The sequence below is a fragment of the Schistocerca gregaria genome, chromosome 5 (assembly GCF_023897955.1).
Source record: "Schistocerca gregaria isolate iqSchGreg1 chromosome 5, iqSchGreg1.2, whole genome shotgun sequence".
Taxonomy (NCBI): domain Eukaryota; kingdom Metazoa; phylum Arthropoda; class Insecta; order Orthoptera; family Acrididae; genus Schistocerca; species Schistocerca gregaria.
The window spans coordinates 456,589,974-456,617,244 of NC_064924.1; the positions used below are offsets into that span (position 1 = coordinate 456,589,974).

General features: G+C 38.8%; 1 protein-coding gene across 3 annotated transcripts in view; it reads right to left on the reverse strand.

The window, feature by feature from the left end:
* The window catches only part of LOC126272214 (protein O-mannosyltransferase 1), a 147,086-nt gene that overhangs the window by 5,076 nt on the left and 114,739 nt on the right, over positions 1 to 27,271 (reverse strand). Inside the window, exon 13 of one of the 3 annotated variants that reach the window (XM_049974914.1) lies at positions 22,502 to 26,006. The exons of the other annotated variants lie outside the window; for them this stretch is intronic. Coding sequence (XP_049830871.1) covers positions 25,910 to 26,006 — 97 coding nt within the window. The 3' untranslated portion in view covers positions 22,502 to 25,909. Of the gene's footprint in view, positions 1 to 22,501; positions 26,007 to 27,271 lie in introns of those variants that run through there. 3 annotated transcript variants of the gene reach the window in all.

Genomic DNA, 27,271 nt, shown 5'->3' on the forward strand with positions numbered 1-27,271 from the left:
TCCAGGCCCACTTGTTAGATTCAATACTGAAATTGAGGACGAGTTAGCCTGTCCTCTTACAATAATCTATTGTAGATCCCTCAAACAAAAACAATACTCAGTTCTTGGAAAAAGGCACAGATCACACACATTTATAAGAATGGTAGTAGAAGTGATCCACAAAATTCCCATCTAGTATTATTGACACTGATTTGTTGTTGAATCTTAGAACATATTCTGAGCTCAAACATAATGAGGTATTTTGAATAGAATGACCCCCTCAAAGCCAACCAGCAAGAATCTCAAAAATATAGATCATGTGAAACCCAACTCTCACTTTTCTCAAACAACATACTGAAAGCTCTGAATCAAGGCAACCAGGTAGATGCACTGTTTCTTGATTTCCGAAAAGCATTTGATTCAGTACCACACCTACGCTTATTGTCAAAAGTACAATCATAAGGGGGTATCAAGTGAAATTTGTGACTGGATTGGGGATTGTTTGGTAGGAAGGACACAGTATGTTATCTTTGATGAAGAGTCATTGTCAGATGTAGAAGTAACTTGAGGTGTGCCCCAGGGAAGTGTATTAGGACCCCTGCTGTCCATGTTGTATATTAATGACGTTTCAAACAACATTAATAGTAAAATAAGGCTTTTTGCAGATGATGCAGTTATTTATAATGAAGTACTATCTGAGAAGAGAAGCTGCATAAATATTCAGTCATATTTTGCTAAGACTTCAACATGGTACAGAGATTGGCAAATTGCTCTAAATGTTCAGAAATGGAAAATTCTGCACTTCACAAAATGAAAAACTGTAGTATCCTATGACTATAATATCAATGAGTCACAGCTGGAATTGGCCTACTCATACATATACCCGGGTGTAACACTTCGAACAGATATGAAATGAAATGATCACCTTGATTCAGTTGTGGGTAAAGTAGGTAGCAGATTTCGGTTTACTGGTAGAATACTGGGGAAATGCAGTCTACAAAAGAGATTACTTACAAATCACTCATGCAACCCACCCTAGAATATTGCTCAAATGTGAGAGACCCGTACCAGATAGGACTAACAGGGAATATTGAATGAAAACAGAGAAGGGTAGCATGAATGGTCACACATTTGTTTAATCCATGGGTGACAGAGAGGTCCTGAAGGAACTGAACTGCAAGACTCTTGAAGACAGACGTAAACCATACCGAGAAAGTCTATCAAAGGTTCAAGAACTTGATTTACATGATTACTCTAGAGATATACCACAACCCCCTATGTATAGCTCACATAGGGATTGTGAGGAGAAGATTAGAATAATTACTGCAAGCACAGAGGTATTCTAACGATAATTCTTCCGATGTTCCATGCATTAATGGAGCAGGATAAACTTTTTGTTAATTCCTGACATAACCAGCACGGAGACAAGCAATCTAAGAGCTTTACATAAAGTTAATTTTTTTTTAATTCTTAACAGTCAAGGTAACAAGTAAAAAACATTAAAAGTGATGACTAGCTTCAGTAAATTATGTAGTTAGCTTCAGATCTGTAGTAACAACACATAATTGCACTAAGAAAGAGTACCAGAAGGAATTATACAAGCCTTAATAATGGAAGCAAGAGGCCAATTACCTACCAATTATAAAGACTTGTAGTGCCTGCTCACAGAATGTGACTAAGACAATGTCTGCATCACAGTGGATGCTCATGTAAGAAACAGATCTCAACAAAATAATGCCGTATATAATTGACATAAAATTAAGTTGTAGAATGTCCTTGTAGAATGTAAATACCTTATGATTAAAGGAGACAACTCACCAAAAAGCAGCCGTGTTGAGTTGTAGATACACACACACATAAGAAAGAGTGCTACAGTAAAATAAACACTCATATCTATTCTCTGACATGGTCGTCAGATGACCAAAACACATTGGAAAAATATTTAGATATCTGTACGGTGAAAAAAGTGGTAATTGACTCTGAATAAAGAATAGTGTGAAGTTATTCACATGAGTACTAAAATAAATTCGCTAAATTTCGATTATGCGATAAGTCGCACAAATCTGAAGGTTGTAGATTCAACTAAATACTTAGGGATTATAATTACAAATACCCTAAATTGGAACGATCACATAAATAATGTTGTGGGTAGCGCCAACGAAAGACTGTGATTCACAGGCAGAATACTTAGCAGAGTATTCACGTAGATGTATTTCAGTTTGTAAATTGGACCAGGTGTGTGACCATAGTAACAGTAACTATGGAAACATTTTTAAATTCATTTTCATAACTACTTTATTATTTAGCAATTAGCTAATTTTGTCCCCTAGAACTACATCTTGGCAAAATTGTTACATTCACAATGTGATATATTGCACACATCAATGTTGTGAAGTCTACATGTAAAACGGAAAAAGTGCAACCCTTATGTGGGTTTTTACATGGTGGGAGAATACATAACACATTGTTATACGTTAGTTTACATTGCGCTGTCTGCACCTTAAGATCAATTAGGAATGGTGTCAGATGCTGTTTACCCACAACAATGTGTGGAATATATTGTGCTATGCACGTGTAAGTTTCTATTGTGATATGTGATGTAGCTTCCTAATGCCCAAGAATGTCAAATTAGCTAACTGCTAATGAAATAAAGTGTTTATTTTGAAATAAAAGAACAACCTTTGCAGGAGAATGAATACCTTTAAAAATTGCAAATCATACAAACTTACTATTTTTATCAACACTGCCTGTAGCTAAATACCTTCTGTATCACTGGCAACGGTGGATATCGATTGCAGTGTAGACGCACTGCATCTTGTGAGTGACAAACACCACCAGGGCTGTATGTGCCAAGTCACACAGGTTGAACCACGCCCCAGGCCACACAGGCAGCTTCTAGTTCAATCTTGTATAGTATGCTGCACACATTACTACCATTAACATCTTACTGCTATTTGGAATACCACACTGCCTTGGACACTGACTTTCTAGTTCCCACTCTGTGTTTCTATTCAGTGCCAAGCTCACAATGATTTTGGCTCTGTTTACGGATTATGCATTTGTGTCAGGAGCGAACAGCAAAGTAGCAATGAGGTCTCTCCTTCCTTGGCAGTGTGGCATTCTTCATTTGAGTCACGGAAGCTCCAGTTCTGCTCTGACTGCACCAACCGGTATTCCTCAAACAACTGCCCACACAGGACAGCAGACTGCTGGACCGCAAAAAGCCAACTTGCACCAGTGCATCAATAAGTGGCCCACTGGCCACACACTCAGCTGCAGCATGAGGACACCTCAGCGGTCAACAGCATCACAGTGCAGAGCAGGCAGTTTCCAAACTGCCTCTACAGGTTACGCAGAACCTGACATTTTCCAGTTGATCCGCAGACTTCCAGTTGGACACCAGTGTTGCCATGTCGTTAATCAATGAGGACATGTATTGGTAGCTGAGCTCTCCTTTGCTGCAAGGAGTTCAGTGTTAGGTCTTACTGCCACAAGGCCAGTACTCTCCTCAATGAACTGTTGCTGGCAGCTAAGTACAGGAACACTGAAAGTGTACTAACATTCTTAGTTGTGTGCTCCCCTACTGATGCCAACATTTTCGCCCGAGATGTCTTTACCGATTTTGGTAAATGGGATCATATTTAATTTAGTGTCAGAAATGGTACCTCTTTCTGACCTTGATGCCCTGTGCTGATTTTTTGAACCAATGCTCAGGTGTGCAAGAATTTTACTGCTATAAAGCTTTCAGCAGTGCCACAATTCTGTAGAGCTTGCCTGCTAACATTTGGGGTTAGGAAGGCAAGCAGAACTCTCACAGCTTCAGAACCTTGGGGCTATTTTCATGGTTTCAACTACTTTGGTTGTCTTTAAAAAACCTAGTAGGTCTTTACTTGTTTTTGCTTAGTTTAAGTCCAACACTGATCTCTATCCTAGGCCCTTTCCCACATGATCTGTTGACTAACCTGGCCACGGGGCAACTACTTTTCAATCATATATCAAAAGGAAGCATATCTACAACCATCACTTGATGAGGCATCGCGTCAAGTTGCTAATCTTAAATATGCTGTTGGGTTTACACAGGTACAACAGCTTACCATTTGGCTTATATTGCACCTGCAATTTTCCAGAAGTATTTAGAACTATCCATTCAAGGTACTGCGGACTGTGGTAATTATTTGGATGATATTTTTATGGGGTCAATGCTTGTGGACAACAGGAATCTTTAATCCCTTTCCAAATGGCTTACATTTTCAGAACGCAAAGTGCAGTTTCTTCACCCCCAGCATCAAATACATGGGGCACTTCATTAAATACATGGGTGTTACGTATCCGCATGACCAAGTCAACATGTAAATACTACATTGACTCTAATAACCTTAAACAGCTGTAATTGTCCCTGGATAAAATTAGGTACCATACCAAATTGACACCCCAAAGTGCCACAATTCGCACGCAACCTAAATCAGCTGTGCAAGAAGAGCATCAAATGAGTGTGGCCGGCTGTATGTCAAGAAAAGTTTTCAGCGCCCTAAGTACAGTTTCACGATGGTGCTGTGGAGGTGCATGCAGTTGCTACTTATGACAAAATGTGTCCCTGCAGAGAATTAAAGCAGTTTTGTCCCACAATTTGTACAATTGGTCTGAACCACCAATTGCCTTTGCCTCCAAAACACTGTCTGCAGCACAGTTCACCTATTCACAAACTAAAGTGCTGGCTTTAGAGATCATTCATTGGGCCCAGAAATTTCATGTGTATTTGTGTGGCAGCAAATTCCAGCTAGCTAATGACCGGCCATAAATAATTTATGTTGTTGTTCAGACATCAGTTTCAGCTCCCCTACTACTGCTAACATTTTCAGCTCAGATGCTTCTACCAATTTTGGTGCAATGTATGCAGCACTGTGTGTTGTTTTTAAGCAGGTACTACTAAGAAATTCACTTTCAACACACTGCCCAACACAGATTTGCGCTCCTGTCTTTCTCTTGACCCTGACGCAGAATTCCGTCACCTGGAGGTGGTTTATTTTGTCCTGGACCAACAACTACAACAAAGCCTAACTAAAGAGCCTGTTATCACCATTAGTTAATATAATAAACCAATCATTCAAGCAGGGTTACTTTCCTGATTACTTAAAATATGCTAAAATACTGTCTCTCTTCAAGGAAGGAGACACAGGAAATATAGAAAATTACAGGCCACTCTCACTGCTCTCGTGCTTTGCAAAAATAACAGAAACTATTGTGAAAGATAGACTTATGAGCTTCTTAAATAAGCACAACCTCCTAGCCAAGGACCAGTTTGGATTCCGAACAGGGAAAGGCACAGAAGCAGCAACAGCATACCTCACTACTAAATATATCCTAGAAGCACTCGATAAAGGAAACTATACAGCAGGTATATCTCTCGATCTAACAAAAGCTTTTGACACAGTGGATCACAAAACACTGTTGGTTAAGCTAGATGAACTGGGAATAAGGGGGATTGTAAAAAAATGGTTCCAGTCATATCTAGAAAATAGAATACAGATGACTGAAATAACACATTTATCATGTAACTCTAACTGTATTGAAAAACATATTTCTGACCCCAAACATATAAATATAGGTGTACCACAGGGTAGTGTCCTAGGTCCAGTACTATTTCTAATTTATATTAATGATTTCCCACAAAGTATAAAGCATGGGCATACAACATTGTTTGCAAATGACTCTAATGTGCTAATCAGTGACACATCACATGTAGACCTAATAGAGAAAGCTGAAGAAACACTAAAAAGTGTATATGAGTGGGCAGCTAACAACAAAGTCAAGCTTAATATTAAGAAAACAAGTACTATGAGCTTTTACATAAACAAAAAACCATTTTATAATAAACTGAAGTTAGGTAATGAAACCATACAATGGGTGGAAAGAACAAAATTTCTTGGTATGCAAGTTAATAGTCAGCTGAAGTGGGAAGACCATGTAACAATACTTCGTAAGAGAATCTCTACAGCATGCTATGCCCTCAGAGTTCTTACTTCAGCATCCGATATTTCATGTATTAGATCAGTATACTTTGCGTTTATCCATTCTGTTATTAGTTATGGGATAATATTCTGGGGAATGAACAGGAAAAATATCGAAGCTATATTCCAATTGCAGAAAAGAGCAGTATGTATAATGACCAAGAGTGGCAGCATGGCTCATGGCCTTGAACTTTTTAAAATGCCGGAAATCTTAACTGTCCCATGTAAATATATTTTTCAAGAAGTTATGTACATTAAAAAAATATTGGACACTATGTTAACAATGGTTCTGTACATGGTTACGAAACTAGGAGCTGCAGTAATTTGCATCTGGATAGAAAAAATATAGTTAAAACGCAACATAGTCTACTGTACAATGCCATCAAATTATATAATAAATTACCACAAAACACTAAAGACATAAAGACAATCTCCTCCTTCAAAGAAAAACTAAATTTTTTTTTACAAAATAAAAGTTACTATACGGTAATGGAGTACTTGAATTAAAAAAGGTTACTTAAAATCTGAAAGTTCTGTGTTAAACTATATGGAGAAATAATAATTATATAAGACTGAAAAATGTAAATTAGATTATAAATAAGAAAATTTCACTGTCAACTATTGTGTAAGAAACAAATTTAAACTGTTAAATTGTCTATTATCCAATGAGGAAATAAATACAATGTAAATTGTTTCAAGAATTAATAAAGAAATCCAATCAAATCACTGAGCACACATGAGGTAGCCACAGCATCACCCCACTACCTGGTCCAAGCGTACAGTTTTGTTTGGGGTGCAGAAGGGGCCAGAGCATATGTTCAGCCATGCTGACCCAGCCATTTGTCTGAACATCGACCACAGAGGACTCTGGCGGCAGGATCGTAATTCTAGCTCCTTCATGCTTTGCATTGGGGGAACGACATGCAGGAAGGAGTACTGATGTCGTTGGTGTTAGGATGTAGAAAGTAGTGCTCTTCACACATTGCTGGTTTCTGGAACTTTTGAAGCTGCAAGTGCGCCTCTTTTAAGGTATTTAAGGTCAACGATACATAAGTGCTACTGGTCATGTGCTGGGATTGTTTGGGAGTGTGTTAAATGCCTCTTTAAGTCAGGAACATGAAAGAAGGTGGAATGATAGAGGACAAGCGTATGCTTATGGGCAGCCGCGAGAGGTAAAAATTCCACAAGAAAGGACTTCTTCTTTCTGCTTTTTTGACTGCATTTCAATTGCCTTTTGAGTATTAATTTCTATCTCCGCTAATATTTTGGTGTGCTTCTACCACCTTTCCACACGTGGCTCTGTGCTGCACTTCCTGCTCCCACTTCATATGGCCAATTATGAAGAACAATGGCAAGAGAGATGTGAAAATATACCAGTCAATAACATCACATGAGATTTGCATTAGTTGTGGTTCAAGACTGTGCTGGAAAAAATAACATAGGGCCAATGGAAGAAAATGTAACACAGAGGATAAGCATAATACAAATGAACATACTGAAAGAAGAACAACCAGAATTGATAGACAAAGAAGGAAAAACAATAAATGAGAGGTTCTGACTCTGATTATCAAAGCAGAAGTATGTGGAAACAAGATTAAAGTGAATGTGTTCTCTGGGCCTCAGATTGCAATTTCAAAGAATTTATATGAGTAGCTTTGAAGATGGATGTGAAAATACCTAGCCTTCCTGTCGATGGTTCTAAGGTGAAGTTAGCTATTGGAGAATAAGGAAAGGCTGTAAAATGTCAAGTGTAGCAGGAGGTGAAGATCAATGAGGAGATATTTAGAATGGATGCCGTAATAGTATGTAATTCACATGCTGAATTGATAATGGGATCTGAATGGTTAATGCATCAAATAGATTACTAAAGAGATTAAATGAGGATGTGACATGAAGACAGAGAGAGAACAGCACAGTTCTCTGGGAAGGCAGTCAGTGGTAAAGAAAGGGGGTTCATATGTATCTATTATGTAGCAGTGCAGGAAAAAGAGGGAGATCAGAACAAAATAGCCACTAACAACAGATCAGTAACATACCTAGTGCAGGAGCAAGAAGCAGAACTGGCAGAACAGGAAACAAAATCAAAAGTCGCAGCTGTAGAATAATTACCAGAAGACACAGCACCTGAGTACACCATCTGTTAGATTGCCAACAACTTTTTGCCTTACAAAAAAACCACCTACATATGGCACATTTCACATCTCGATATCCGATTCCATAAGCGAAAAGGACAGCAGTGGAAAAGGAATTGTAAAAGATGTTGCCAGCAGCAATCACAGAATGTGGGCACATTCAATACAACAGGCTGTTGTTCAATACCATATAGCGGAGATGCTGAGTCGCGATAGGCACAACAAAAAGATTGACACAATTAATTGAGAGTGGTTTCAGCTCTCTGAGACTGCAGACGTGTGTGCAAGTTGCATTTACATGTGTGTGTGTGTGTGTGTGTGTGTGTGTGTGTGTGTGTGTGTGTGTGTGTGTGTGTGTGTGTGTGTCTACTGCTGACAAAGGCCTTAATGGCCGAAAGCTTTAATTGTGTGAATCTTTTTATGGTGCATATCGTGACTCAGCATCTTCCTTCTCTGGTATTGTTAGATTCTATCCTGGATTTTCCATTGTTTGATTTTTGCCTGAAGGCTGTTGTTCAATGTAGATAAGAAGGGAAGTGATGTACAAGTAATACTAGATGTGAAAAAGGGAAATAGCATTTTTAAAGTTGAAAGAGACCGACTGGCAAACATCGAAGAGTTATTATTCATGCGTGATGGTGATAGTGTTTATAAGTCTGGATCTGACTTCTGGTTATTAGCAAATGTCACTGGACCCAGATTGCAGACAATATACCACATTTCTTTATGAAAGGCAGGTGTTACCAGTGTCAAATACTTCCTTTTGAACTAAATGTGACCACATCAGCATTTATTCAAACAATGGACAAAGTTCTTGGCAAGGATCTACTGGAACACAAAACCTTGAATGCAGATGCATGGAAAGAGCATTTGGCAACAGTAGAGTTTATTTTTAGAAACAGCTAGACTGAACATGAGAAAATCAGAGTTCAGTAGGCAGGAAAACAAAAATCTTGGAACACATAATTACATCAAAAGGTATAAAGGCAGACAAGGAAAACCTGTAGCCAGTACAGTTTCCCAATATCTATTCGCAAGAAGCAACTTAAAAGTTTTTTAAGGCCTATGCAGCTTCTGCTATTGTTTTATAGATAGACAAATACCAATTAATGAATTTATGCACAATCTGCTTAAGAAAAATAGTCTGTGGATGGAAAATTGCAAAGAAGCATTTCAACAGACTAAAACAGCGTTAATCAACACACCAATATTGTTACACCCAGATACTAACCAAACTTTTTATTTCACCTGTGGAGGTGTGGGTGTGCATCTTTATCAAACTAATGGAGGGGAGCAGCAGTAGAATACCCAGATGTTCACTTTCGGGGGCAGAATGATGACAACCTGTGAACAAAAGTATTCAATAGCACACCGGGAAGTGCTGGCTATATTATTGGATTCACCAAATTCTATTATTACCCAGCTGGGAGAAAACGTGTAGTGGTAACTGATCACCCGGCCGTGACGTTCCAATGAAGAAGTGCAACATTGGAGATTAACAAGATGGGCTATAGATCTTCATGAATTCAACTTTGAACTGCAGTGCGTACCTGGAGAACAGAATTTAGTACCCAAACCACTTTCACACTTACTGGTGGGTCTGAAAAGATGAAGAGCAGAACTACGAATGACAGAAGACAGCACTAAACTCAAGAAAGGTGTGGCTCTTGAAGGAACAGTCTGCAGATTACTAGAACATGTACACCACAAACAAAATTTCGAAGAATGTCTATCGCCAGTGAAAAGAAAATACAGCGAAACTTTGATTTTATGTTTTTCGTGATTCTTCGCCATAAATTTGTAGCCCCTGTAAAAACCCATAAAATCAATGCTAAAAATTCCCTGATTTTACATTTCTTCCTAATAAGGTTTACTTGATTCTACATTCTTACTCAACATCTTGTTTGACTGGATTCAATTTTCTTCCATTGTTATTTGATGTGACTGAATGAGACGTAAGTAGCACAAAAGACAGACAGTTCGCACTATGGGTGGTGGTGCAGTTAAGGGAATATTTTAGGCCACTTTGGAAAGGGAGACGTGAGAGAGAAAATGCTGATGTAACCGGCAATCGCCGTTGCGAACATAACTTGCAACGTTTAGCTTCACCGCGCAATGATGATGGGTTGAGTATGTTTCGCACTACTTTTTACAGGAACTGACATAACTGTGACATGGTAGCATTGTGAATGCGACCAGAAATAAGGCTATTGATCTGTCGATCGCTATAGTGCCAAGTTGATGATTACGGATGTGTTAGCGACAGGAATATTTCAGTTGTGGCAAGAACTCTTTATGGGAAAATGTTTGTGGCTGCACGATGTGCGAATTATTTGTGACAAGTAAGAATATGAATGTTATTAATCATCATTTCACTTGCAGAAATTTAAGCTGTCCTCTTAGGCTCCTGCCTAACCACACACATGGAAACTGCTATAGATATTCAGAAATAAACAGCAAAGTATTTATGACAAGGAACAAAATAAATTTTATTGCTGCTCGTTTCACTCGAAGGAGTGTAAACTGTCTTCTTAGGTTTCTGCCAAACCACACACTCGGAAATCACCACACATTTGGGAACAAACAGGCAAATATTTATTTCATCCTTCGTTATCTAATCTGAAATGTTACATAACATCGAATTGCAGAACATGTGTATTATTACAGTTACAACAAAATTTCAGAATGTGAAGTGGAAGATGAATATTAACATGCTACGAGTTGTGAACCTATAACGTCTAACTCATGATGTCATCCATTACACTACAACTTACTCACTCAGTTTTGTATTGTGCATTAGTTATAGGTTGCGACACTCACTTCCGAGAATTGTTACTGTCTGACAGTTGATGCGACACTAGCACCCTCAAACGGTGATAAATCAGCTGGAAGATTAATGTTTGTTTTTTAACTTTTTTCTAGTTAATTAGTGAAATAGTTATTACATTTTTGTGTTCCAAGCATCAGCAAATTATCAAGACACATGAATGATCATGAAAAATGCATAAAAACAGCCAAATATCCCTGATTCAGTGACATAAGTTACAACTTAATGATGAAGAAATTCTTTTGAGTATGTGTGCAATTGCAGCTTAACCACTAAAAACAAGAGAATATAAACACATATTTCACACATGAGAATAACGTGTTTCTTTTGTTATCTGTTCTTATTATAACAGGCACTTTCTTTGACACACAACAACATTTCACAGAGCCTAATGTTTTTGCAGTCTTACGCTTTTCTAACAGATAAACATTTTTGTAAATGTAATTACTTTTGTTTTGAAAGCGAATGTGTAAAAGTTTCTTGACATTTGTGGCTCACATAAAGCAACAATTGTGAAATTTGTCTTCTGTGTAGGGAAACAGTTCTATCTGTGTGGTTTTTCTTCAGCTACAGTTGTGGTAGCTTATCTGTTGCGTTAAATAATAAAGGTTTGCTCTCTTTGCATGTTTCCTATGTTTCTCACTCACTGATCTGACCAGAATTGTAGCGAAGAAAACTTCATGTTTTTGAGTAGATATACAAAGCTTTTCTGCAAAAGTTCATGTCTTCTGCTATTTACTACCAAATTTTTTGTTCTTAAAGAACACGGCATTTCCAGTAAATATCTGTAGGTTATAAGAAAATTGTAAATAAACTTTCTGTAATGAAGTGGAACATTCATAATTTCCAGGGTCATTACGAAACCCAAAAACAACAAGTGTGGTGTCTTGTTTTTCTTGTTGCTGCACTTTATTATGCTACACATGCTCCTATTTGTAGAAACCATTCTACAGACCAGTGTAAACAATTATGATTTGTTTTTACTTTCACAAGACCTTGCCAAACTCAACAATGTAACTTTGTCCCCATTGTGGGCTGCAATCACAGTGGATAACTAAAAAAGAGACGTGTTGTGACTGTCATGTTATACTATGGTAGTGGGAAGTTACTCATTTCAATTAGACTGCCATTGACTATAGAAGGAAAGTACACACCCCTACATGTTAGATTCTGACACCTTTTGTCGTACTTCACATTTTTTTGTTTAGTTCACCATGTTCATCAGTTTTTGGCTTTTTTCAGGATGAACACAAAGGAAGTATGTATGAAAACTGCGTGCTTTGACGTAAAATTTGTGGTTGTACCCAGATACCAATTACAATTTTTGATGAGTTTTTACTTGCTGTTGCACATCTGTGATTTTTTAAGAACTGATCAAATTCATTACCACAAATGACTGTGTAAACATTGTATGGCACTTTTGAATTCCTTGACTTATACAGATTTTATACAATTTATTGGCTAGGATAACGATTTTTAATCATATATGCCAATTATATACATTTTTGCTTGTATTTTAGGAGTTTTAACATTTTCCTCAATTTTGTGTTTTTTGAATCTGGTCCACTCAAAACGTAAAATAGGGATTTAACAGTAATGATGTGCTAGAGAAGAGAAAATCCAAATATACTGCCTAGGGCATGAAGGGGCAATGTGCTGAGATCTACTACGGTGCATGAACTTTGGCTGCAGGTACGTTTTTAACCAAAAAAGTGCTTAGAAAACTTGGGATGGGATTGTTTATTTTTTGACAGGGTCAAGAGGATATAACACTTACTGATAACATGTGAAATTTGCCAAAAATTCGAGACTACCAGCTTTAAGATTAATTGTAGTGTGCAGACTATGTTGCCAAAAGGTCTTACAGAGACAATAGCATCTCCTCAGCCCCCTATACAGTCTGACAGAAGTTGCAATGCAAGTTCTTGCAACAATCGAACTTTTCTCAAAATACGTGAAATTGAACCCACTAAAAAGGGTCATGGGCAGTAAAGTAGCTCAAAAATGGAAAGCAACTACTCTGTAAATGGGTGTACTCCAAAACGAGTTATTAGTGATAACAAAAGTTAGTTTGTATGTAAGAAATGCTGTGAGACTTTAAGAAAGCGTGATGTTGAACCAACCAGTCTTTATATCCCACTATAGACCCACCTCAAATCCCATGAAGCATGTTATGAAAGAGAGAAATCATTCTGCGTTGTGTGCAATGACATAAACAATATGAAAAATAGCATCAGCTGATGGGTAATTTTGAAGATGCCATCAACAACCTGCCACACGGTTCTACAGGGTATGTGCTGATAGAAATTCTGTTTAACAGGGAACCTGACAGTCTAATCAGAGATCTTAATGAACTTACCTGACAAAAAAGAAACATGAGAGGAGAAGATAAGAAAGTTGGAACAAACTCTACTGAAAAAGGCCAATGACAGGCTCATGGATCCAAATGTGTATAGGAAAGAAGATCTCATTTTAGTCGAGACACATGTTCAGTCTAAGAAGGCTGATCACAAAATTAAGAAATTTGATCATGTCTACAAGGGTCCTTATAAGATAACAGAAACCAGACATCTGAATATCTGGGAACTGGGAAATATATGAACTGGAAGAATTTATGGAAGAGAACATGTTAAAAACGTCCATTAACATTATATGATGCAAGAAGCAGACAGTGAGGAATTCAACAATGACACAACTGAGTATGATATGGGCCAACAAGAAGACTGAGAGGTACCCACGAAATACAAGAACTGTCAAATGCTTATGAACAGCAATTTGTCTAGTGTTTTGTACTGTTTGTGTTAGTATATTATATGCATAATGCTAACAACAATGTAGACTGTTGTTTTTGTAAACATTGGTATTATCTTTTCTTTATTTGGCATTTGCAACAGTTGCCAAAAACAAATGAGTGTTAACTGCTGTGCATGTTTTGATTTTTTGTCACTGATATGGATGTTAATCCATCTGTTATTGACATATTCGAAAAGACGCTGAGGAAATGGTGAAGTGTGGCTACGATCTGCCTCCGTCCACCTCCATTTTGCCTAGTTCACTGCCAAGGACAGCTGCAAAGTCACCCTACTCACTCTTCATTCTTTTAGGGAGCCTGGAAGTCACAGATTTCACCCACTCAGCCGGCTATTGACATGCCTGCAACCTGCTTGCGACGACTTGCCCTCCCCGAAAGATAAGCATGCATACTAGCCTACCAGCAGTAGCAAAATCATCTACTAAAACATCCATCAGTGATTGTGTGTTGTGTGGCAAAGTAAAGACAGTAATTACACGTGTGTTTGTGAGGATTTGTGTTTCAGCAACTAAACATAACTTGCACTACTTGACTTTTTTGAATGTCTTCAAACTTTAACATTTATGTGCCTATAGATGTGGCAATATGCAGTACAAACAATGGAAAGTCCAATACGGAATAACAACAGTATTATAAAAAGAACAGATTGCTACTACAATACAGAGGAGACACTGAGTTGAAGACAGGTGCCAACAAAAGACTGCGTTTTCCACTTTGGTAGAAGACAGACTCATTGTCTCATCTATGTGGTGAGTCATCATTTATCCCTTTCAAATACATATACAGTACAACTTTCCTCATCTTTGATTAGAAGTATGGGAATAGATAATAAATGTTCTTGTGCTTTGATTTTCAAGTCCACCCTACTGACAAATCAGAATAAATTGATTTGATTTTCACTTGAGAGAGGTTATTCTAATTTGTGCACAGTCCTACAATGCTTTGCCATATTTCTACACCTACATCTACATGATTACTCTGCAATTCACATTTAAGTGCTTGGCAGAGGGTTCATCGAACCACAATCATACTATCTCTCTACCACTCCACTCCCAAACAGCGTGCAGGAAAAACAAACACCTATCCCCTTCTGTTTGAGCATCTCTCTACCACTCCACTCCCAAACAGCGTGCGGGAAAAACAAACACCTATCCCCTTCTGTTTGAGCTCTGATTTCTCCTATTTTATTTTTATGATCATTCCTACCTATGTAGGTTGGGCTCAACAAAATATTTTCACATTCGGAAGAGAAAGTTGGTGACCAAAATTTTGTAAATAGATCTCGCCGCGACGAAAAACGTCTTTGCTTTAATGACTTCCATCCCAACTCATGTATCATATCTGCCACACTCTCTCCCCTATTACGTGATAATACAAAACGAGCTGCCCTTTTTTGCACCCTTTTGATGTCCTTCATCAATCCCACCCGATAAGGATCCCACACCTAGCAGCAATATTCTAACAGAGACGAGTGTAGTGTAATATGTCTCTTTGGTGGACTTGTTGCATCTTCTAAGTGTCCTGCCAATGAAATGCAACCTCTGGTTCGCCTGCCCCACAATATTATCTATGTGGTCCTTCCAACTGAAGTTGTTTATATTTTAACACCCAGGTACTTAGTTGAATTGACAGCCTTGAGAATTGTACTATTTAACGAGTAATTGAATTCCAACGGATTTCTTTTGGAACTCATGTGGATCACCTCACACTTTTCGTTATTTAGCGTCAACTGCCACATGCCACACCGTACAGCAATCTTTTCTAAATTGCTTTGCAACTGATACTGGTCTTCGGATGGCCTTACTAGACGGTAAATTACAGCATCATCTGCGAACAACCTAAGAGAACCGTTCAGGTTGTCACCCAGGTCATTTATATAGATCAGGAACAGCAGAGGTCCATGAACGTTTCCCTGGGGAACACCTGATACCACTTCAATTTTACTCGATGATTTGCCGTCTATTACTATGAACTGCGATCTTCCTGACAGGAAATCACAAATCCAGTCCCACAACTGAGACGATACCCCATAGGCCCGCAGCTTGATTAGAAATCGCTTGTGAAGAACCGTGTCAAAAGCTTTCCGGAAATCTAGAAATACAGAATCAACTTGAGATCCCCTGTCGATAGCGGCCATTACTTCGTGCGAATAAAGAGCTGGTTTAGTTTAGTTTAGTTTAGTTTAGTTATATTACTTGTTCCATGGATCATGAACACGATTCTTTCGTAATGACGTGGAACGTGTCAAAGTACACAAGATTCATGTATCCCAAATAATCATTGTTAGTCTTATATACGGTACAATTGTTAATGCTTACTGCATTTCTTTGGCCTATGTCTAAAAATCCATCTGTGGAGTAGAAGGAGTTGTCATTCAGGAATTCCCTTAACTTACTTTTGAATGCCGATTGGTTGTCTGTCAGACTTTTGATATTGTTTGGCAATTGACCAAAAATCTTTGTGGCAGTATAATTCACCGCCTTTTGTGCCAATGTCAAATTCAATGAACGGTAGTGAAGGTCACCTTGTCTCCTAGTATTGTAGCTGTGGACTGTGCTATTAATTCTGAAGTGATCTGGGTTACTAACAACAAATTTCATTAGGCTGTATATATATTGTGAAGCTACTGGCAATATCTCTAATTCTTTAAATAATTGTCTACAAGATGATCTTGGATGAGCCCGAGACATTATTCTAATAACACGTTTTTGTGCAATAATACCTTCTTTCTTAGTGATGAATTGCCCCAAAAGATGATTCCGTAAGAAAGCAACGAATGAAAATATGCATGGTAAGCTAACTTACTGATGTGCTTGTCTCCAAAATTTGCAATGACACTAATAGCATAGGTAGCTGAGCTCAATCGTTTCAGTAGATTGTCAATGTGTGTCTTCCAGTTTAAATTCTGATCAATACAGACACCCAGAAATTTTGAACAATCTGCTTTAGCTAAAGATTTTCCCCCACACTCTATATTTATTTCCGGTGTTATGCCTTTCCCTGTACTGAACTGTATGTACAGTGTTTTTTCAAAGTTCAATGAAAGTCCATTTGCGGAAAACCACCTAATAACACTTTGAAAAACATTATTTGCATTTTCCTCAGCTGATTCTTGCTTTTTAGGCTTGATTACAATACTTGTGTCATCTGCAAAGAGAACCACGTTTGCATCTTCATGAATATAATTTGGCAAGTCATTAACATATATTAAAAACAATAAAGGCCCCAAGACAGAACCCTGTGGTACCCCATTCTTGATACATCCCCAGTCTGAATAATCTGCTGCCCTTTGTGTACTATGTGGGTTTACTGTTTCAACCTTCTGCATTCTACCAGTTAAATATGAAGTGAACCATCTGTGTACTGAACCATTCATTCCATAGTACTTCAGCTTATCTAAGAGGATTTCATGATCCACACAATCAAAAGCCTTAGAGAGATCACAGAAAATCCCAATTGGTGATGTTCTACTATCTAGAGCATTTAAAATTTGATTAGTGAAAGCGTGTATAGCACTATCTGTTGAAACACCTTTCTGAAAACCGAACTGACATTTTGTTAAAACGTTATTCCCACTAATGTGTAAAGTTACTCTTGAGTACATTACTTTTTCAAACACTTTTGAGAAGGATGTCAGAAGTGAAATAGGACGATAATTGTTGATGTCTGTCTTGTCACCTTTTTTATACAAGGGTTTAACTATGGCATATTTCAATCTGTCAGGAAATATTCCCTGATTCAATGAGCTATTACACATGTGGCTAAGAACTCGACTTATCAGGTGTGGACAAGATTTTAGTATTCTATTGGAGATACCAACAGTTCCATGTGAGTTTTTATTCTTAAGTGAATTTATTATTTTCTTAATTTCAGACGGTGAGGTGGGTAGGATTTCAATTTCATTTGTTTGCACCTGGAATGCCTCTTTCATATAGAGTTCTGCCCTATCTGGTGAGCAGCTGGTGCCTATATTTTCCACTACATTTAAAAAATGATTATTAAAAATATTTTCAACCTGTGATTTTTCATTTATAAGCTTTTCATTGTGCTTAACAGTAATACTGTTGTCCTGTGAGCTTGGTTGCCCTGTTTCCCTTTTAACTATGTTCCATATTGTTTTAACTTTGTCATCAGAGGTGCTAATCTCAGACTTGATACACATACTTCTGGATTTTTTTATAACTTTCCTTAATACATTACAATATTTCTTATAATGGTTGAGCTTTTCTTCATCTCGACTTATTCTAGTGTGAGACTTTTATCCATTGTGGATGTGGAACACTGCGACTGTGGTGTGAAAAGGTTTTCAGAAATTACTGCAACCAGTCGCCTTTTTATGTAGATGTATTTTATTTAACCATGACCGGTTTCGAGCTGCCTAGCAACTCATCATCAGATGGTATATACATTCAGTGCTTTTTGTACCCATTGTGTGGGTGGTTGAGTATCTGTGGCTAGACAGAAACGAGAACAAATAATCGCTACATGTGGTACAGTAACACGAAATATTTACAGCATAATTTATGTTTAACATATAAGAGCAAATAATCACTACATGTGGTACAGTTACACGAAATATTTACAGTTTAATTTACGTTTTGAGGTGTTACTTACAGATAAATCTTTCTGCAGGTATATATATCTCTTTTAGGACGTATTTTTGAAACCATTGTTGTTATTGTTTTTCACAATTTCACAAGTTAAAACTTTCTCTAGATGTATTTTACTTTTATGAGGCACTGTTGGAAACATATATCTTGTTTTTCGTAATCATCGCTGAACACACTTAGCCACAGATACGAATACAGGATTTACACATTATAAACAAGCCAAAGATTGCAATATAACTACAGTATCAAAGATTTCAAGTTGACCAGAGACATTATTAGTCATCACACACACTGACAAGAGATTTGTCTTTATTACATAGAAAATAAATGTAAATTAGCTTAAACTAGTAAAATGTTTATTTATAAATTAACTGTGCAATTTTAACAGGTATATAAAACTAGATTTTTTACATTATATTTCAGTTACATTTAAGATTATTGGTATTGAGAGTATTATGACAGCTAATTTCTTGCTCCTTCCATTGGCTGATCTTGGCATATGATGTCTGGGATGAGAGGTTGATGGTTAACTTGAAATAATAAGTAATGCTGGTATTTGATAGGGTGTGGAAAAGGAGTTGGCGGTGGGGGGGGGGGGGGGTGTATAGGAAAAAGGAGAGGGGGGGTTGTTGAGAGGGTGATGTGGAGAGAGAAGAGAGCTGAAGGGGGGGGGGGGGGGGCAGAAGTGGTAGAAGCTTTTATGTGTGTGTGTGCGGGGGGGGGGGGGGGGCATTTTGTTTCTGAATGACTGTTTAGTTTTTTAAGTTCAAAGGATGATGTTTTCTGAAACCATGCCGATTACGTATTAATAGCTTGTTCCCTTCGAGGTGATTCATAATGTTTGAATACAGTATATGCTCCAAAACCCTACTGCAAACCGACATCAATGGTATAGGTCTGTAGTTCGATGGATTACTCCTACTACACTTCTTGAACATTGGTGTGACCTCACAATTTTTCAATCTGTAGGTACAGATCTACCGGTGAGCTAGCGGTTGTATATGATTGCTAAGTAGGGAGCTATTGTATCAGCGTAATCTGAAAGGAACCTAATCGGTATACAATCTGGACCTGAAGACTTGCCCGTATCAAGCGATTTGAGTTGCTTCGCAACCCCTAAGGTATCTACTTCTAAGAAACAAATGCTAGCAGCTGTTCGAGTTTCAAATTCTGGAATATTCCATTAGTCTTCCCTCGTGAAGGAATTTCGGAAAACTGCAGTCAATAACTCCGCTTTAGCGCCCAGTCGTCGGTAACAGTGCCATCGTCACTGTGCAGCAAAGGTATCGACTGCGTCTTGCCGCTTGTGTACTTTACATACAACCAGAATTTCTTCGGATTTTCTACCAAATTTCGAGACAATGTTTTGTTGTGGAGCCTATTAAAGGCATCTTGCATTGAAGTCCGTGCCAAATTTTGTGTGTCTGTAAATTTTAGCCAATCTTCGAGATTTCGCGTTCTTCTGAACTTTGCATGCTTTTTCCGTTGCCTCTGCAACAGCGTTCAGACCTGTTTTGTGTACCATGGGGGATCAGTTCCATCTCTTACCAATTTATGAGGTATGAATCTCTCAATTGCTGTTGCTACTATATCTTTGAATTTGAGCCACATATCGTCTACATTTGGATAGTCAGTTCGAAAGGAATGGAGATTGCCCCTTAGGAAGGCTTCTAGTGACACTTTATCCACTTTTTTAAATAAAATTATTTTGCGTTTGTTTCTGGTGGATTTGGAAGAAATGGTATTGAGCCTAGGTACAACAACCTTGTGATCACTAATCCCTGTATCAGTCATGATGCTCTCTATTAGCTCTGGATTGTTTGTGGCTAAGAGGTCAAGTGTGTTTTCGCAACCATTTACAATTTGTATGGGTTCGTGGACCAACTGCTCGAAATAATTTTCGGAGAATGCATTTAGGACAATCTCGGAAGATGTTTTCTGCCTACCACCAGTTTTGAACAAGTATTTTTGCCAACATATTGAGGGAAGGTTGAAGTCCCCACCAACTATAACTGTACAAGTGGGGTATTTATTTGTTATGAGACTCAAATTTTCTCTGAACTGTTCAGCAACTATATCATCGGAGTCTGGGGGTCGGTAGAAGTAGCCAATTATTAACTTAGTTCGGCTGTTAAGTATAACCTCCACACATACCAATTCGCATGGAGTATCTACTTCGACTTCACTACAAGATAAACCACTACTGACAGACAGAAACACTCCACCACCAATTCTGCCTAATCTATCTTTCCTGAACACCATCTGAGACTTCATAAAAATTTCAGCAGAACTTATTTCAGGCTTTAGCCAGTTTTCTGTACCTATAGCGATTTCAGCTTCTGTGCTTTCTATTAGCGCTTGAAGCTCAGGGACTTTCGCAGCACAACTACAACAATTTACAACTATAATTCCGAATATTCCTTGATTCAAGCACGTCCTGTATTTGCCATGCACCCTTTGAGGTTGCAGCCCACCTCGTACTTTCCCGAGGTCTTCTAACCTAAAAAACCACCCAGTCCACGCCACACAGTCTCCGCTACCTGTGTAGCTGCCAGCTGAGTGTAGTGAACTCCTGACCTATTCAGCAGAACCCAAAACCCCACTACCCTATGGCGCATGTCAAGGAATCTGCAGCCAACATGGTCACAAAACCATCTGAGCCTCTGATTCAGACCCTCCAACCGGCTCTGCACCAAAGGTCCGCAGTCGGTTCTGTCAACGATGCTGCAGATGGTGAGCTCTGCCTTCATTTTGTAAGCAAGACCGGCAGTCTTCACCAAATAAGATAGCCGCTGGAATCCAGAGAGAATTTCCTCAGACCCAAAGCAACACACGTCATTAGTGCCGACATGTGCCACCACCTGCAGCTGGCTGCACCCTGTGCTCTTCATGGCATCCTGAAGGACCCTTTCCACATCAGGAATGACTCCACCTGGAATACAGACGGAGTGCACACAGGATTTCCCCCCCCCCCCCCCCCCCCCCCCCAACCGCCATATCCCTAAGGGGCCCCATTACGTGCCTAACATTGGAGCTCCCAATTACCAATAAGCCCACCCTCTGCGATTGCCCGGACCTTGAAGGCTGAGAATCATCCTCTGAAACAGGGCAGGCAGCTGCATCTGGCTCAGCCAGAGACAGTACCTGAAACCTGTTTGTCAGACGCAGCGGGAAGGCTTTCTGATCAGCCTCCGGGGACGTCTTTCACTGCCTGCCACGCCTTGGAACGACCTCCCAATCAACCACAGGCGAGGGCTCAGCCCCACTGGGGGCAGCAACCGGGGCAACCACAGCGGCAGACCGATCTGGGGACAGACGGGACGAGGTTGACGTCTGTGCCTAGATAACGCAAGGGAAACATGCAAAGAATGTATGAACTAACCTGTACAAATGCCTAACGACTGCGCTACAATCTGCCTGAATTTAAGATTACAATAACTAGAACTCGAAATTACACCTCCTATACGAAACGCACACGCAATTTAAGTAAGAATCTACGAAGTAAACACAGAAAAGAAGCTATATATGTATCTTTATGCGCTGTCGATGTGCACCAACTGGGAGCTCAGGCCACAGTGATCTCTGAGAGCCTACTAGACAGACAAGTGCCACTGATGTACCAAAACAAAACAAATGCCAAACGACTGTGCTACAACCTGCCTGAATTTACGATTACAGTAACTAAAACTCAAAATTACACCTCCTATACAAAACTCACACGCAATTTAAGTAACAATCTACGAAGTAAACACAGGAAAGAAGCTATATACATATCTTTCTGCGCTGTCGATGTGCACCAGCTGGGAGCTCAGGCCACAATTGTTTGGTAAACAATTAGTAAATAATTAACTTCCATGTCGACAAATACAGTAAAACTTCATTTATACGTTTTTTGCACTTTGTTTTTTTCATTTCCCGGCGAAATATCCACAGTGCGCACAAGTTATGATGCAGTGTTTCAGACTGGGTTGCCGGAAAGTAGATTGGTAAGGCTGATATTAGACTATAATAAAATTTGATAGTGTAATAAGAAACTTTGTCAAAGTTAGGCATTAGTCAAATTCTTTTTGATCACATTTAATGCCTTTCCTTAGATTTGATAAAAGGAAGCATGCGTCTTACGTTAACTGTATGGAGAAATCAATCACTTAGATCACTAGCTGCAGCTGTCTGACACACAATGTTTATCAATATGACTCCTAAATTTACATGGTGTGTCGCATGTATAATGGAATTGATAGAAATATTCTGAGATAGATGAAGCACTGTGTAGCTTATGACATCCTAAACACAAAACCAGAATAAAAAATTTGAGCTTAAAAAAAAACACCCGGATGCTATTAGCTGTGAAGTACGGCCTGGATATGCCCCCGAGAATATAAATGAGAAAATCTACAACCTGTGTGGAAATAAAAATTTTTCATGACTGCAGTACATATTAAATTTATTTGCCTTCACATACTCCTCCTTCAATGTTTCTGACAAAATAATGACAGAGTTATCCTGTTTTGAGGGTACAGTGTATGCTACTGCTGCGTCAAAGAAAAAAGAAGCAAAATCTACAGACTTTTTTTACAAAATGACGTTTAGAGGTTTCATTTTTCTTTATATTCTTGTTAAGTATGGAATCTAGTAAGCCTATATAATGTTGTAACTTTTTAATTACTGGATTTTTCATTTGTGTTTACCAATTAATTTGATAGTATGGTGCTATATTTCATATACATGTTTTTCACACTTACACATTTTTTTTCCTGCAGTCCATTGAAAAACGTATAAACGAAGTTTTACTGTATATATGTTGCCTTCATTTGCTTCAATTTGTCTAAATGCCCTGAGAGGGTGCATTCCTCTTGCATAGTCTGACTAATATTTGCCCGTGGGGATATTTGAAGTAGCTTCTATATTTGCTGAGCCTTTGGAAACATATCTGAAGGACGCAGAAGTCATACTATTGGAGTGATAGATAACATTTTTAGTGATGTTGAGCTGGATAATGGGAAGATATACAATGTTCTGAGTTGTTTAAGATCTAATTATTTTGCATTGACAATGTTTTTCACACAACCTGCATGCATAACATTTAACGATTTACATGAAGATGCCTTTACAGTAGTAAAGTATGATGTTACTCATACTGAGTGTCCCAGGAAGAACAGTCAATATTCAGCACTTGGTTCGGTAGAAGAGATGTGCTTCACATTAGCAAAGATGAACATGAGCTCACTGTTCTTAAGTTATGCATTTTAGAGCCCATGTTTACTAGATTTTCCTTTGAATCATTGGTCCCATCACATCCCTCTACACTGACCGTTCTTCCTGGGACCCCCTGTATAACCAATTTGATCTTCTGCATACATCCCATGTCTACTTACCACATTTTCAAATAAAATGCAAACAAATTTTAATTTTAGGTTTAGAGGGAGACAATGTAAAATGTGCTTGCTATTTCTATCATATTACAGTGTGATGATTCAGGAGGAGGGAGCCATTGCTCGGTTGTTCATTAGCACGAGGTTGCATGTTTCTTTGGGGATCTTGTTATTGATTCATAACTTTCTTTGGGATTTAAAGTTTCTTTTTGAGTTTTCAAAAACTTTTTCTGGAATATTTTTGGAAAAATTCTGTTTGGCTAGGGGGGGGTACTGATATAATTGGTGTTACGCTGTAGTAAATCATAATCCTTACACACTGCTGGTTTCCGGAACTTTCAAAGCTGCGCCCACCCTCTTTCTGTTGGGGGAACTGCCTTACTAGTCAACGTCAACTATACACAAGCACTATTGGTCTTGTCCATGTATTCGGGTGTCGTTAGGCTTTTGTAAGAAACCGCATCACACATTAATTATTTGAAGAAATTTGTTAACGAGTTGATTTTGACTTTGAAAGTATTATGTCAGTTGGTAGGGTAAAAGTAATTTATGATTTGTTTTTCATTCAATACAATAAAATAATATGGTCTGTACTGTTACTCATTCAAAGTGATATTATTCCATTTTATGACTGAAAAACTTTGATTTTCATAAATTATAAAAAAATGGGTTTATATTAGGCACTTGATCAAGTGCAATTATTAGCAAAGTGTATTCTTTGTGAAGCTTTCATACTCGAATCCAACAGCTGCAAAATTAATAAATGAAAAACGTTAATGAGAATTACACCCAACATAGACGCTGACATTGTATGCGGCATGCCTCTCCTTTCGTGCCTGTTCCCTCAACCAAACGGCCCCCAGGCAATATTTCTCGTCATGGCTGTCCTGACCACCCATAGGATTCTGCCAGACTGTTTCAGGCAGTTAAGTGGCTGCTGCTGGTGGTGGTGGTGGTGGTGGTGGTGGTGGTGATGGTGATAGTGCAGATGCCTTCCACTAGCACCCGTGCTACTGAATGTGCCTTGCCAATGACATTAGCCACCCATGGAGTGCATAAACTCTGCTGTCAGACATCGGTTCCCAACTGATGTCACTGCAGTTCAGGCCTTGTCTCACCAAAACAGCATCAAATACCTGACTGCTGCCCCATTTCACCCCACTTCCAATGCAGAGGCCGGGCAGATGATCCATACTTTTAAAGCACAGATGTGGAAGGCCTTGCTGATGTCATCTACCGATGGAGTACTCCACAGCTTCCTCACCTCCTATCAGACCACCCCTATCAAATCATTGTAGGCCATAGGGGCCATCAGCTGTTTGACTGCACGGCCGGCCACAGCCTTCTGACCCACCATCGCAACCAGCTCTGACTGTGACCACAGTCGCAATCGGTGTCCCTCTCACTTCTGGATCGAGCATTGGAGCCACCACCATCTGTGCTCCTTGCAATTACACAATGTAGCCCATGCCCCATTACAACCTGAGCCCACACTCGCTGGTCTCTCTGTCACTGTCATACTAGCACAGCCTGCTGCCTCTGGAGTGCTGCTTCCTCCACTACTCCTACAGACCTCGGCTGGACTATCTCAGTTTCACGGCCCTGTGCTGATGGTGCTTGATCTGTTGGCAGGTAGATCTGCCACCCCTCCTTGCCAGTACCAGAATAAGCTTGGACATTCTCGTCCTACACACCAATTTCAGGGGATAGAGACTGAGCATCAGGAACTGATTGAGAAATACCAGTTGCCATATTTACCAAACTATAAGACAGCTCTCCTCAAGAAAATTTCATTTTTAACAAATCCGTATAACGAACTTTTATCAATGTAAATAATCTGTCGAGAAAAGTCAACATTATATCTGTTCTAATTTATGCAATTTATTGATCAACTACATTTAATAGTATCAGGAGAAATAAAATAAACAAAAATAAATGGTTTACATTAACTTTTATCTTCACTTCCCTTTTCTGCCTACTACTGAAGCCAGGAGCTTGTGGTATCACTACTTTTTATCATCACTATCATCAGTGGTATCATCCTCTTCATATGTAAGCCTACTGCCATTTCTTCCTTCCTGACACTCCCTCCATAATAGGCCTATGTCATCTTCTGAGCCATCCATAGCTATGGATTGGTAGCACTTTTTGAAACTTATTGCAACAGAGTCACTCGGGATTCTGCCCCAGGCTGTAAGGATCCACTGGCCTGGCATGGATATTGAGGATTTCTTCAACTTCCTCTCCACTGTGAGGGTATGGTCTCCTAGAAGAAGCCACTGACTGTAAAACTCGCAGATCAATCTTGAAAAGTTTATTCACAACAATATCTATTACTTAAAGTAATGCGGTCATGTCACTTGGAATCATTACCAGGTCTATGTTGTGCTTTGTTATCAGATACGTAAAATCCTGCATGGTATGTAACTTCAAAGAAACCAGTCCCAGCATTTTCCTTCTGTCAAGTGAAGAGTCCGGTATTCTGTTCTAAACAGCTTTCAACCAATGTAGCATCAAGTCACTTGTCATCCATTCCTTTTCTTGACATTTAAAGATATGTTCTGCAGGTAGTTTTTATTTTGGTACTGTTTTCTTGTGAAGAACCACTTATGGAGGGAGCTTCCTTACATCTGCCAGGGCACCCAGTAATGCTGTTATGCTGGCTTTTCATTTCAATAACTTCTTACACGAACACTTTTGATGTACTTCATGTCAACAGTAAAATTTGATGGCGTATCAAAATAAACAGGTGTCTGACCTGTGTTGCCCAAGGGCCTGGCCAATAGTCATGTAGTTTCCACAGATTGATTATCTGATGCTGATACACACTTAGTTTTTCGTCAAACACCATAGGAAGTTGCGCTGCTATTGCTATTCTATGTCGTAATATAAGCCACACCCTCTTCATCATCCTCCTCACGCACCAGCCAGTACTTCTTTGGAATTTCACAACCCATACAGTTAAAAAATGTCCTTAGCACCTTCATTTGGACAATTTTTTGAGTAACTGGCGAACTTTTATTGTCTCTCTCTTGGATGGACTGAACGACCTGCTGCTCAAATTCATGAGATCTTCCCTGTCTCAGTTCCCCCAAAGTTTGGCATGCAGAAGTGGCGTTCTTTTATTTATTTCTTATCTGCTGCCACATGTTTCAACAAATTTTCTTCCGGCAAAAATCTTACTGCTGTAACCAACCTTGAAAATCAACAGTGCGGTAGAGCAGTATCAGCTTTGCGCTGTTGTTGAAGCCAGTTTTTCATTTCTTGTGCTGTGTTTCAAGTGGTTTGTGTGAACATATTTTTATTAGCATTAATTTGTCTCCTGTAGAAATGTATACTGTTGTCAAGTATTTGCCCAATTTTAAACTCAATTTAAATCTGAATACAAATGGATTCAGGCAAACTGCAGTTTAAACCTGGTAGATGTTCATAAAAAGCCAAGTTATGCTGTGTACATTCCTGTGATTGGCAGCATGACGAAATTTGCTGCTTACTCAAAAATTCTCGCCCCACATTTGCTCTAGTGCTTGA